The sequence below is a fragment of the Eubalaena glacialis genome, chromosome 1 (assembly GCF_028564815.1).
Source record: "Eubalaena glacialis isolate mEubGla1 chromosome 1, mEubGla1.1.hap2.+ XY, whole genome shotgun sequence".
NCBI lineage: Eukaryota > Metazoa > Chordata > Mammalia > Artiodactyla > Balaenidae > Eubalaena > Eubalaena glacialis.
This window is the reverse complement of record NC_083716.1, coordinates 126,384,714-126,399,176: the sequence shown is the minus strand read 5'-3', so window position 1 is coordinate 126,399,176 and position 14,463 is coordinate 126,384,714. Positions and strand designations below refer to the sequence as shown.

Genomic DNA, 14,463 nt, shown 5'->3' with positions numbered 1-14,463 from the left:
TGGATGGTCTGTAAGTAAGTGTTCTTTTAAGATTTGTAAGGCTGAGTACGACATTCACACAGCTGGGTTAATAGAAGCGTGTGGGGCAGTGATGACAGAGAAGCAGCGCTGCCAACTGTAATTTTAAAGGAGCTTGAGCTTTTCGCACAATCTGATGTGGGGAAAAGTAAAATGAAGCAAAAATAGCATTGCGGCTAAAGAGCCCGGACTTTCTAATGATTCTAAAATGTCCTCCTAAGACAGAAGGTGAACGGAAAGCAAACAGTGCAAACCGGGGAACTCTGGTGATGGCCACCACCCTCAGACTGCAGATGACCTTGTAAGGAAATAAAATCTTAATGAAACAAACCAGATCTTTGGCCAAGGAGAGAAATTGATCAAGTGAATTTATTCATGGCATCACACACATGACTTGGGAGGTAGAAATGATCAAATGCATTTACCTATGGAGAAACTGAGGCAGAAAGGAGATGCAGATTCTTTTGGCTTGTGAGTATCCACTGAATGTTCTTAAGTTTGTATGTTTTTTCATGAGGCTGGTACGTCGAGGGCCTAGCAGAGCTTTCACTTGCAATAAAAAAATCACGAGGGGCTTCCCTGGTGGCGCAGTGGTTGAGAATCTGCCTGCCAATGCAGGGGACACGGGTTCGAGCCCTGGTCTGGGAAGATCCCACATGCCGCGGAGCAGCTGGGCCCGTGAACCACAGTTACTGAGCCTGCGCGTCTGGAGCCTGTGCTCCGCAACAAGAGAGGCCACGATAGTGAGAGGCCCCCGCACTGCGATGAAGAGTGGCCCCCACTTACCGCAACTAGAGAAAGCCCTCGCACAGAAACGAAGACCCAACACAGCCAAAAATAAATAAATAAATTAATTAATTAAAAAAAAAAGAGTTTATTAATAAACATGAATTTTCATGATATGTATTGCAATCCTCTTTACTTATCTAAATAATTTACTGAAGTCTGATATATTTGTCTAATACCTGTGATGTTATCGTGTTCAATACCATAACCCTTTTAATGGATTGCAGTATCTTACCTAAAGAACGTGTAGCATTTAGAGGCAGGAATCAGGAATCTATGCCATAAACATGTGAAAAGGTGCTCTACCTCACTCATAAAGAGAGAAAGGTAACAAGCACTGACTGATAGACTGTATAATATCTGCGGAGCCATTTTGGCTATAACCTTTAAAACTAAAAATGTATATATCCTTTAGCTCAGCTATTTCTGATACGGAAAGATTTTTAAGGTATATATGTTTAATTTTTTTAAAAAAGAGCTTATTAATAAACATGAGGAATACATCAACGTGCCAACCAACCCTTCAAGGTCCAACACTGATCTATTTGCAGGTCCCCAACCTCACCGGATGCGTCCATGGCAGAATTATAGGAAGGGCAGAGACCACTGGGTGGACGCCCCCAGGATGTGAAAACACCACACTCATCAAGCTACTGGAACGACCGTCCATCAGTTGCTCCTACCCACCTACCCACACCACGTGGCCTGAATTCTACATCTGTGACATTCAGACCCTCAGCCCCTTCTCAAATTTTATCTTCCACTATTGCCCGACACACAGACTCGCTGGGTTGGTCTCTTGACTCTCCTGGGTGTGTCGTCTCCACCTCCACCACCTGACTCACTGCCGTCTGTGCCAAATGCCAGGTGCATCCACACCTGCATCCTTCATCTCTCACAGCTCTCACGATGCCTTCCTTGCTCCCTGAGCCCCCAAGGACTCCTCCCTTGTCTGAACTTCTCCAGTGTCCAGTACAAACGTTCTGAACAAGCAGGTGTGATGAAAAGCTAGTTGGGGGACGGGTTCCTTGAACAGGGGTGATTGGAGAGGTGGAGGAGTTAAGTGCCCCAGGCTTGCTGGGAAAGCTGCTGCTCTCTGAGAACGTCTGATACCCTACTTTTCCTGTTTGCCACCATGTCCCCAGCCCCTCACTTGATGCTTCTTGGCACAAAGCAGGTCCTCAGTAAATAAGTTTTAAATGGTAGCAACCTCCTTTCACAATTTGCTAACTTTTAAGCTACAGCTAGTCTAGAAAACCACTGCCCAGCAATGACCTGAAGATCAACGGTACCACTGAAAAGAAAGCACCGAAGATTCTGATCCCATTTGCAATGGCAAGAGAAACAAACCTCCGCACAACAATACTGATGCATTTTTACAAAACTACAAAAAACTTACCTTGGTTTCTCGGAGAAGAAACTGCAAGTCCCGTCCACTGAGGATCCCGTGGTTTTTCACGTAACTGGGAATGTTCTTTGTGCTGGAGCCGTAAACAGTTGCATGCACTTCCATGTATGTGTGAATGATGTCCAAGTAGAGCTTCTTATTCTAAAGAGGGGACACAAGGAGAAGGTATTTCTCTTTTCATTCTCATAAAAACCTGCCTCATAGCTGGAGGCCACAGAGATAGGAGCTCTTAACATGGAGACTGCATGAATTTGGCAACCCAATTCTTAAAACTTCTTTCAAAAGTAATCTGACTGGATTTTGAGTGTAAAAACAGTCACATGGATACTGTACAATTCTGCAAGAAGAAACATATCCTATAGCGACATACTACTGAATACCAATGATGGCGAGACCAATTGTTTTCAAGTATTGTCCTAACCTTGTAAATTACCGGGGACCCAACACTTTGCTTTTGGCTTGTCCTCCTTATGGGGGAGTAAGTTTGGGGAAGGAAAGCTCAGAGAAGGCAGTCAGTTGGATTGGAATATTTATCTGGAGACGCTAAACTGTCCCCGAGGAACGCAAACATCCGCAGCTCTTGCCAGTATTTCTAGTGATGATTAACTCATGTTGTCAGAACTGGATCCCACCTAATTCGGATCATGGGGAGATGAGAGTTTCCCACAATATACCCTGATTGACTCAGCAGATGCAGAGATAATGAGAATATCCAGGTAGACAAAAGTGGAAAAAACGTAAAATGGAAACTCTGATGAGCCCTGAAAACATTCAAGAGTAGTTTTACTTTTTTTAGAAGCAAAACAAAACCTCTCCTCTGTGTTGGTAGGTACTGAATTTCGAGGCACATTTTCTAAATCAAAACCACCTGCAAGGAGGAAGCAAGCGCCCGTTCCCTTCCTCTTCACGTTTCCGTGTGACTAAGTCACACAAGCTGATTTTGTGGGTTGTCTTTTGGGGTTTTTTTTTTTTTGGACATTTGAAAGATTCAAGTTCTGTAATGTTTTCCAGTTGTATAAAAGTGGGACAGGGTTTTCCCCATTTGAAGCCTGTTTTCACACACTCCAGGAAAGTGTAATAATCGCCGGTTTTGTGACTTAAGACCGCAAGGGACACGGGGGTGTGGCATCAGCAGCCGCAGAGCACATGATGGGGAAGCCGGCTCCGAAGAAAGGACGGGCAGCAACACCCCTGGGGTGCGGGGCCCTCACCCTGACCTGGTAGGGCAGCTCCAGGCATCCTGAGCCCGGTTCAGGGTCTACCCTCTGCCTACATCTCGCAGGTGAGAATATTACAAAGCACTCAACTTTGGGGGATACATGTTTCAAATCCTGTATCCAAAGTCTTCATGACTGGAAAACCAGTACAGTCCACATTCTCCATTTTATGCACTGAATGATTTTGTTTTGTTTGGAATCAATCAAGTCCACCCCTGCACCCTACTGTGTGAATAAAATGAACATTCCGACTTAAAGTCTAATTTCATGCCATGTTCGGCGTGGCTGGAAGATGCTAAATTCATTACCTCAGAGATGTATACCCTTCCATTTGTGCAGAGGTGACTAGGAACAGTTTGTAAACCATGACTCCCATTCAGCTTGAGCCAAATTTAGGATCATCTTCCTGGTGTGACTTAATTGGAGGGGGTCTATGACACAGTTTTTGTGCTAGTGGGACCTGATTACTCCTGAGCCCACAAACCCCCTTCTCAGGGGCTCTACCTTCACCCCACCCCCTGGTAGGCAGGCAAGGGCTTCTGTAACCCTGCCCACCCCCTGCCACTCCTGACCGGCCCAGGGTGTGTCTGACCTGAGGGGGACCCATCCCCAGGCTGGGACAGTGTGGCCGGGCTCAGGACAATGAGCTGAGCTAGTCAGACCCTCTCTCAGGAGCTCAGAATCCCGCTCACAGAGAGACGACTGACAGATGGCTGGGGTTTTGGAGCAAAAAGGTCATGCAGTGTTGGAGTCTGGGCAGTTACGGACCACATGCAAGTTCTGGGGAAGTCAGATGCCAGTCTTGGGGGTGGGGGTGAGAAGAGAACCAGGTAAGAGCTTAAAGGAGGAGAGGGAGACAAAGATGCATAATGCGTAATAAGAGGGACCTGGAGTGACTGCGACCTAGACATTCCCCCTGTGAGTGTGATAGAAAGAGCGCAGGGGTGGGGAGGGAGGAGGTGGAGGGGGAGAGGGGGGAGAGGGAGAGGGGGAGGGGAGGGGGAAAGAGGAGGGGGAGGGGAAAGGGGGGGGAAAGGAGGGGGGAAAGAGGAGGGGGAGGGGGAAGGGGGAGGGGGAAGGGGGAGGGGGAAAAGGAGGGGAGGGGGAAGAGGAGGGGGAGGGGGAAAGAGGAGGGGGAGGGGGGAAGAGGAGGGGGAGGGGGGAAGAGGAGGGGGAGGGGGGAAGAGGAGGGGGAGGGGGGAAGAGGAGGGGGAGGGGGAAGAGGAGGGGGAGAGAAAAGGAGGAGGGAAAGAGAAGGAGGAGGGAGAGAGAAAGATAGGGGAGCGTGAGACAGATTGATGAGGGGGGAGGGAGGGGGAGGAGAGAGTTAGAAGAAGGGATGGAAAGAAAGGTAAGAGGAGGAGGACGAAGGGAGAGGAAGAGAGGAGAGACTGAGAAAGGAAAGCAGAGAGACAGAAGAGAGAAAAGCAGGGCCCAGAGGTGCTTCTGGGTCCCACCCCATCGGCCTAGTCTGTCTGGATCCTTAGAATAATAGCAGCTGCCGGAACTTCCCCCCCTCCTCCCCAACTCTTTTGTTTGGGCTACTCTGGGTGGATCCCTCCCATCTAAAGGGAGGCCTGTCAGGATGTCATGCAGGGCTTTTGGCAGGGACGGGGGTGGGGGCAGGCGTCTTTTCTTTAATAAAGCAAATAGAGACATTTCCCTGTGAAAAACCAGCTGCTCACTAGTCAGGATGGACCAACAGCCCCTGAGCCAGGTCCGCAGTGAGCGACAAAGAACAGTGAATGGTCACCCAGGTCCTAACCTGGAGATGAAGACTCACTGCAGACAAACTCGAGGTTAGGATTCCCACACCAAATGCCTGGGAAGACACATGTCCTGCCATCCATCCCAGAAAAGGTTGGGGCTCCTTGAAGTTTAACAAGGGGGCAAGTTCAGGCAAAGAGAAAGAAGTATATGCCAAGGCTGATAAAGTCTATGAACTTATTAACAAGAAGGCACGGTAAAGTCTGAAACCAGAAATTCCCTTCAGAGAGAATTTCTGTAATTTCATGAAGGAGGAAATCACAACAGGTTATTAGAGGGAAAAAGAAATGTTTCAGATATAACCCTAACCTTTCAAGATGACATGACAATGAAGTGATTCCACCTCAGGTCTCTCGTTGCCACTTGTCAGAATTCTGAAGAAATCTGGCCAGGGTGATTCCCAGGGTAATTCCAGGGAGGAGCCGCCCCCTTCCTTCCCAAAGTGAATGCTCACCGGATGCGAAGGGAACCCAAAGAGGCATCGCCAGCTCCAAACCACTGCCTGAATTTCCCAAAATCCAACTGCCTCCCGAACCTCCCCTCCTGGGTTGCCACGGACACTTTCACGCCTTAACAGGTCATTCAGTGCCTTACTTTCCCAGACCAGAAACCCTACCCCCAGGCTCCCGATCTCAGGAATCGGCATTCGTCTCCTAGCCAGGTACCAGAATCACACTTGGCATTCCACACATCAAATTAGTCACAAAGCCCTGCTGCTTCTGCCTCCGTAATATCAAATTGTCTCCTCCTGTCCAGGCTTTGATCCTCGCTCACTTGGACTGTGCCAGGATGAACACAACCAGAGCTTAACAATCTGTCTGCAGCTCAAAAAGGTGATGCAACGAGTCCATGGTTTCTACAAGTGAGCAGCGGTGCTGGGACGGATTGCAAAAGAATCTGTGTGGCTCGATGCCATTTCTTAACCATGCAAAGCAGGAGTAGTCAATGTTATGCATATCAACAATATTTTTACATATGGGCATTTGGAGTTAACTACAAAAATATGCATGGGGATGACAGATACAACTTCCAGCTATTGGTCACTGAGGAGGGAAGGGCGGGTTTGGGGAGGCGGATGGAGCTTTCATGATATTTGAACTATATCACTTTTCTCTTAAGAAAACTATTGGACAATATCAACATCTATACATCTGGGTGGTGGGCATGTTTGATATATTTCACAATTAAAATAGAAAAATTAAAATACATGCAATCAAGAAAGAACAGAAACCAGCGGTATGACACCAAAGCTTGCACCACTGCCATCTCACTGGAGGACCTAGTTTTTGCCAAAAAGAGGTTCAAAGGATCTCCGTCTCTCCTCAACGGAAAAAGCTATCTTTTGTGTTTAAGAAATAAGGATAAATTAGGAGTTTGGGATTAACATATACACACTACTATGTATAAAATAGATAACCAACAAGGACCTACTATATAGCACAGGAAACTCTACTTAATATTCTGTAATAACCTATATGGGAAAAGAAGCTGAAAAAGAGTGGATATATGTATATGTATAGCTGAATCACTTTGCTGTACACCTGAAACTATCACAACATTGTGAATCAACTATACTCCAATATAAAATAAAAATTAAGAAAATAAAAAAAGAAAGAAGGCGCTGCAGTTTTGTAAATTAATCATGGTCCTGGCCTGCCTTTCCCCACCCACGGGAAGGCCCCCAGTGGGAGGGGTGTGTGTGCAACAGGGACTCTTCCTCTCCTGATTTTGGACATCCAGGCCCACGGTCAAGGTGACACCCCAGAACTGGGGGTCCCACTGATCCAAGAACTGGATCAATATCACTCTCCAGAAAGCTTTCCTCCTCTGACTTAAGAGACCAAGGTCAGAGAAAATCGTCTCCACCATAAACCCCATCACCTATAAATTTGTTGAGACACAGTCCAAAAGGGCTTGCAGGGAGTCACCACACCGCAGCATGCCATCACCCCTGTCTCGGGGGTGAGATGTGCCTCCAAAAGGTCCCAGCTAGCAGCCTGCAGCCCCTCAATGCTCTCGGTCTTCAGTGCAATTTAAATTCCCAGTAAATACAACCAATCAAACTGATTAAAATGTCAATCTACCTAAACTCATTTAAATCTACCTACACTCATTAGGAGGCAGGGGATGGGAAAATGCTAAGGAAAAGGAGAGAACATGCTGGGGCCAAGGAGCAGGGCTTTCAGTGTGTAGCTGGCGGCAGCTTTGTTTGCAGAACTGGTCGTAAGATATTCAGAGCTTGAATGAGAGCTTTAGGAAAACAATTCAATCTAAAGCAACACTCGTTTGAGTCCTTAGCAGGGGGAGAGGTAGAAGGCAGAACCGCACAATCTGGAGCCCTTTTCTTTTCCAGCTGGTGAATTAGGGGTACAGGAAGGCTCTTTGGCGAATGGTAGCGTTCTGAGCTTTGGGTTGCAGTGGACATTATGTACTTTCCTCCCCATCAACACCCTCGCTCCCCATGGCAGATACGCACCTCCCTTCTCCTGGACCCTCTTTCCCCTCATCCACATGGCACCTTGTGGCCTCCCATTTAAAAGCTAATAATTCTGCTGCCCTGCACAGAGTTAGTTGGTCCATGGAGAGCCCCTGGTAAGTGCTAAGCCAGTGGGCGTCCTTCCCAGGAGGGGCTGAATGGGTGTGAAGAGCCAATCCCTCTCCAGAGCCAAAGCAGTGAGTGGGAAACCAGGCTGCTGAAGCCAGCATCAGTCCCGTTGCATGAAGGTCAGGCTCCAGATAGAGAAAAAGAAAGTCGTCACAAAGAGAAGGTCAAGTGTGAGAGGGTGCATGTCCCAGCAGGGTATTGGTCCACTGTTCCAGTTACATCTCTGCCCAGGGCATGCCTGCCCTTCCCTGGGTTCTGAGAGTCCCCCAATCCTAAGCTAGGAAAGCTGGCCTTCTGCCATTTCAGCAGAAAGAATCCTGACAAGTACACTTGTGATCAGATTCTTTATTTTGAGCATCATGGATTTTTAACCATTTTTATAGTAGCTTCTTCTTCCCTGGCAAATACAGGAATTGGTTTATTCCATGACTTTATGAATGAATATACAATGATGAATCATATATTTTCTTTAGGAAACCACAAGGCCATAGAGTATGCCTCACCCCACACTAGCCATGGAAGCCCTTACTGATTGCTACTGTGATGTATCTCCCTGAAAGGCTGGGGCTGGGCTTGTTGACTCTACAGAATGAAGATCTTGTACATCTTTCTCTACTCCAGCCTCCTCCATTCACTCTGGCATCCATCCCCTCCTGCTTGGACCGCTGTCCTCGTCTCTGAGCGGAGCTTCTTGTCTGAATGGTGACACCCCTTACGAGCCTTCTCAGATTCCCCGGACTGCCTGCTCTTCTTTCTCTTTCTCAGCTGGTGCTCACACAAGCCAGGCTCCCCTCCGCTGTCAGACTGGGAAGAAGCTACGCCAGGGATGAGGGGCATGGGTTGGGGGGGACCTCCATCCCCAAACAGCATCCCAGATGTATGGGACGCCAGTTCCCTGTGACGTGAACCAGGGCCAAAGAGAAGCAGGAAATGGGAGGGAGCCTCTTTTCTCTGTTCTACAGACTATGCCAAGGTAAAGTCAGTCCCTCCTTGCAAACCTTCCAGGGGGTCCAGAGTGCCCAGCGCCCGTGCTGCTGTGTCTGTGTGGCTTCTGGTGAAGCAGGAGCCAGCCTGCACCCATCTGGTACTTCTCCTGGCCCCTTCCCTTCATCCTTACAGCCCTGGGCTTGCACCTCCTTCCCCAACAAGTAGTAATATATCAATCTTTGTCTCAGGCCCTCTTTCTAGAAGCTCTGGGCTAAGACACTATTTCTAGGATCTCAGCCCTTCAATCCACCCTCCCCAGTGCCACGGTTTCCAAAACTGAAGATTTAGTTCCCCTCTATAAAAGTTTTCAAAGGCTCCTCATGGCAATGAGAGACCACCTCCCCAACTGCACACACAAGGATCTTCACAACCATGGGCTTCTACAGGCTCTCCAGCTTCACCTCCGGCCATGCCCTCTCCTCCTTTGCTTCAGGTCCCCCTACAACTTACTCCATATTCCCGAACCCCTCCTGCTCTCTCGCATGTGTCTGGCCTGCCATCGCATCGTCTTCCCCTGAGACGCCCTTCTTTCCTCCTTCCTTTTCTCTCCTGAATGGACTCCTTCCCCCTCATCCTTTACAAGTCGGCATTCCTGGGCTCACCCAGGGGAAGTTAGCTACCGCCTCCTGTGTACCCTTGGTATCTTCCTGCTTGGCCCCTTTGGGCTGCGCTGTCCCTCTATGTGTCCACACAATGGGACTGTGAACTTCTGAAGGTCAGGACACTGTAGGTTCTGTGACTGCAGAGACCCGGCACAGAGCAGGTGCTCGGTAAACCCACACTGGCTGCATGAAGAAGACTAAGAGGGCGCACGAACAACAAGGCACTTACAGGAAAAGACGTCTCAGGCACGGCCCAGCTCCTCCCACCTACTGTAGCCCCGCCCACCTTCCCACCCTGTTCCAGGAGCCAAGTTCTTCTACGTCAAAGCCTGCTCCCAGCAAGTGAGCTTAAGGTCTGTGACTTCACCTAAGGATGTATTTGAATCAAAACAAAATAAAAAGAGAGTTGCAAACCTTAAAAGATATATTTCATGGTTGATTCATCTTCCTTTCAACATAGCTACCAAGTATAAGGTTCTCTCTTGAGTTGTGAGGTCAAAGAAAGGGAGGGAGCAAGAGAGAGACAAAAAGAAACTACCTCACCTGCCTGCTCCTGAAGTCGAAAATTCAACAAAGATGAGAAATTCTTTTATTCCAAGATCAGAAGTCAAGTTCTAAAATGCAAATCTCTGTGAATTTCGGCAGTGAAGCAGAAACAATTTACATTACAGAATAATTTCAAGTCTTTGCAGTCCATGGCTCATTTATTTCAAGTAACCTCCCAAGGTTAAGGTGGGTGTGTGTGGGTCCTTGCTCTGTCCCACTCGGGCCTCGTAGGGCTCTGGGAGACTCTAGGAAGCTAAGATTCTTAAAGCCTACCCAACCCTCACTCCTCCTCCACCCAGGTCCCTACCTCTCTAGGAGACAAGATGGTGCTTAATAATTACAGGGGGAATAACAACAAGAGGAAACTTGCTCTCGTCTCCAGCCTGGCCGGCAGTCCAGCTACGGGCCCACGGGCAATAAAAAGAAGGGACTCTGCTTCTTTTTGCTGTATTGGGCTCCACACTTACTCTTTTTTAGAAGATTTTTTATGTTATATTGGACTATAGTTGATTTACAATGTTGTGTTAGTTTCAGGTGTACAGCAAAGTGATTCAGTTATACATATACATGTATCTATTCTTTTTCAAATTCTTTTCCCATGTAGGTTATTACACAATACTGAGCAGAGGTCCCTGTGCTATACAGGAGGTCCTTGTTGGTTATCTATTTTAAATAGATACTTATTCTTGACTGGACCTCACCTGGTATAAATTACAACTCATCTAGAGCAGCGGGTGAGTAGTTAGTCGTATGTAAGGCTGCCCTCAAGTATGACAGGAGTGGTTCTAGAGCCTACCTACTTTTGTGTTTGGGACGGAGGACAAAAGAACAGAGTGAGTGAAAAGGAAAGAATCTTCAAGAGCCCTGGACTTATTATTCTCCACTGTCTGGTCAGGTGAAGATTTTGGTCTCTGGCCTAAAGAAAGAAACTGGGAGATTTCTGAGGCTAAATACATGAGTAATGTGGAAAGAGCCATCAGCCCTGTTTTTGCAACTTGATGGATCTACAAACAGGGGATAATATCACTTCCTAGTTCTATTAGACACTGACTATCTGTGCTGAGCTAGAAATGGGAATAATGAAATGTATGTAAAAACTGTGTAAATACATACTCTTCGTTTAAAACACAGAGTGCTAATACTGCCCTGAGCCATCAAATGGGACAACCTAGCGATGAGTCCGGGGATGGCTAGAGCCTTCGAGTCACTGCCCAACGCCCCCCCTCCAGATCCTGCCCTCAGAACCAGTTGGTTAGTTAGTATGCTTCCCCGTTCCCAGCACTTGCAGGTTTCCGGGATCTCTCTGCCTTAGCACTGGAGCTTTCTGCTACTTAACGAATGCCTTTTAAAGGGCCCTGGGGATGTGCCAGCCAGTTTGTAAAAACAAGAAGCCCTTTGACACGACCTCCTTTCTGCTTTGTGATGGGCAGGAGGTCTTCAAATTGTAAAGCTGGCTTGTCTCCTCACCAATGCAGACTCAGTCACTTAGGGATAATGTTACCCCTCACTCTGCTCCAGCCTGAAAGCCACAAAGCCCCCCCCCCCCCCGACTACGCGACTGTGCTCAGAAAACAGGCTGAAAGGTTGAAAACAGACCACTGCGGCCTACATGTGTAACCAGGCTCTTTCAGGAGCTCCGCTAATCAGTCTGTCTGGGCAGTGATCACAGAAACAGACTGTCCCGTGACAAAGAGAGAGCTGTCACAATGGAAGGTTAGAAAACCAAGAGGTTGCCTGGCAAATCGGAAGCTGCATTTTCTATAGAACCTCCACAGGGTCAGTGACTTGTGGATGGAACAGACTTGACCTGAGAGACTCATCCACTCCTGACAAAGTGGAGGAGATGATATTCTGATGGGCTTTGGCCCGCGCCCCGCAATCAGATGCTGTCTGATGGCGAAGGCGACCTGGCCGCTGCGCAGGAGTGTCCTGTGTGTCTCCAGGGAAGGCTTCTGGAGCACCGGGGCTGGGCACCACCTCGGCAGAGCAGCAGGGCCCCCGTGGAAGGTGGGGCAGTGGCATGTGGGCTTGCTTCGCCCCTTATACCAAGGCCTCAGAGGCCAGCAATCAAACATGGGTACCAAGTGCCCCCCAAAGTGAGCAGCCAGCCCACGCCCCCACACCCCAAGAGGGAAGGAGGGAGGCCGTCCTGGGGGATCTGTGGGCTGTTCCCCTCTGCCACCTAACCAGGTAAGAAGGGCCTCTAGGGGACCACTTGCAGAGCTTCACGTGCACTCCCGGGAACTTCTGAGGCACACAGATCAGTGCCAGACCCAAGCCCTGCAATGCCTCATGGGTGGAGACTGGGGTCAACAGGATGCCCTGAAGGAGGAATCGTGAGCAGGGCCTGCTTTGGCATCTCCCAGAGCTCCTAGAATTTCTCAAAGGAATGGATGCCGGTTTCTCTTGGTGCAGGTGTGGACCCCACAGAAGGGCACCCGACTAAGTCCTACTGTGAAGGGCTCTGTGCAAGGGTCCACGGGGAGTGTGGGCTACCGGAAACTGGTGCCAAGAGGAAGCCACTCGACCAGTCTGAGGTGGCATCGCCTGTGATAAGGGAACATATTACTGTTGATGAGTGATCTGTGGGAAGAGGGGGGACCCCAAGGACCCACAATGGTCCTGCCAGAGAGAAGGTCCAGCCTCAGACACCTGCTGGGACTAGGTAGCATTCATACTGGACAGTGCCAGTAAGAGCTTACCTGCCCTCTCCCCACATCGGCCCTCTCCTCACTGTACCTGTTGGGAGAACATCAGCAGCTGGTTTGGGAGGTAGGGAGACGGTGGGGAGGGGGAGAAGGTGCCCTACAAGTTGGGGAAACAAAGATGCCACACCTGCCACCTCCCCTTCAGGTTTCCCAGGCGAAGCGGCACTTAGAGGCAGCAGGGAAGGAGCTTAACTTGAAATGCTGTTCAGAGTTTCAAGTATTAAACTAAAGTGGATACTTCCATTACTGCACTTGGATTGTTCTTGGGATTAAAAGTAACAGAAAGGTTTTTTATTATTTGAGAGTTACAAGGACCTGCCAAAATTGGATCCAAGGGGCAGAAAAGACTGTACAGTTCAAGGGAGAAGAGTTTTTCTTGCTTGTATTTTACGGGGTCCCACGCTTTCAACTTAATGGTTACATATATAAGGTGATTTTAGGTGAAATATGGATAAAAATGTTTAATTTTAACAGTTGTAAATCTATTTATATGTGGTTTAGAAAAACCTAAGTAACATATCCATGTAATTTCATAGATAATAATCACTTAGGACAAAGCTAAAGTAATTATTTTAAAAGTGAGTTCATTTAAAATATTCAGTTAGGGCTTCCCTGGTGGCGCAGTGGTTAAGAATCCGCCTGCCAATGCAGGGGACACGGGTTCGAGCCCTGGTCCAGGAAGTTCCCACATGCCGCAGAGCAACTAAGCCCGTGCACCACAACTACTGAAGCCCGCGCTCTAGCGCCCGCGAGCCACAACTACTGAAGCCCGCGTGCCTAGAGCCCGTGCTCCGCAACAAGAGAAGCCACCGCAATGAGAAGCCCGCGCACCACAACAAAGAGTAGCCCCCGCTCGCCGCAACTAGAGAAAAGCCCGCGCGCAGCAACGAAGACCCAACACAGCCAAAAATAAATAAATAAAATAAATAAATTTATAAAAAAATTAAAAGTAATAATAAAATAAAATATTCAGTTAATTAGTCCAGGTGGGGTACGGATACAACAGAAGTCACGATTTGGTGTGGACGACTGAACTTTGGAAACTGATGCCTGCAAGAAGCGTGTGGTAGAGGGCCTTGTGCTACAGGTGGGGACACGGAGCGGTGAGGAAGGGTCACACTGTCATTCCACCAAGCACACTGGTGGCAAGGCCATGGCCAGAGGACTCAAGATCACTCTCTTCCCTCCCTTTATCAGATGGCAGGAACACAGAAAGGCAAGAGGCACAGGGCAAAGCGCTTCTGAGCAGGGGAAGTGCAGATAGAGGGAAGAGGTAGGGTGGTGGGTCAGTGAGTCATGAGAAAAAGGAGGTGGGCAAACATTCTCCCTCAGTGTTCTCTCACTTTGCCGAAGTCCAGGGATGGAAAGCGTCCTCATCAACCGCACTTTCACCCTGCGGCAGCTGTCAACTGCAAACGCCACGCGTGACCTTCCTCCCTGCCGCCTGGACTTCTCCTTGTGAATTTCTCAAGTTATCCAACGAGAAGTCTTGGGTGAGGCTGTGCAAGGCTATTCAGAGTGAAGTGTTGTGAGGCAAGACATCTGGGTATAAGCTTTAGTTCTTCTGGAACGACCCAGAGAAGCCGGGACAACCTACTTTATCTTCTGCAACTTCAAATTCCTCCCTTGTAAAATGAGGGGCCCGATGATTTGAAGGTCCTTTGAGCCCAAGAGTTGCAAGATTTTTAAATTTATGACTGAAAGCACCTGCCTCTCTGCTCTCCCAAGGGCAACACCCATTCGTCTGCAAAGGAAAGGAGGCATAGTGGCTGCTGACAGCCGCTCAGGTTCCCTTTCCCACCAGCTCACCGTCCCTGGA

At 48.5% G+C, this 14,463-nt stretch overlaps 1 protein-coding gene across 9 annotated transcripts in view; it reads right to left on the bottom strand.

The window, feature by feature from the left end:
* The window catches only part of MGAT5 (alpha-1,6-mannosylglycoprotein 6-beta-N-acetylglucosaminyltransferase), a 362,899-nt gene that overhangs the window by 49,544 nt on the left and 298,892 nt on the right, over positions 1-14,463 (bottom strand). For all 9 annotated transcript variants that reach the window (XM_061183287.1, XM_061183259.1, XM_061183249.1 and 6 more), the window contains one exon: positions 2,204-2,353. In XM_061183287.1, coding sequence (XP_061039270.1) covers positions 2,204-2,353 — 150 coding nt within the window. The remainder of the gene's footprint in view (positions 1-2,203; positions 2,354-14,463) is intronic.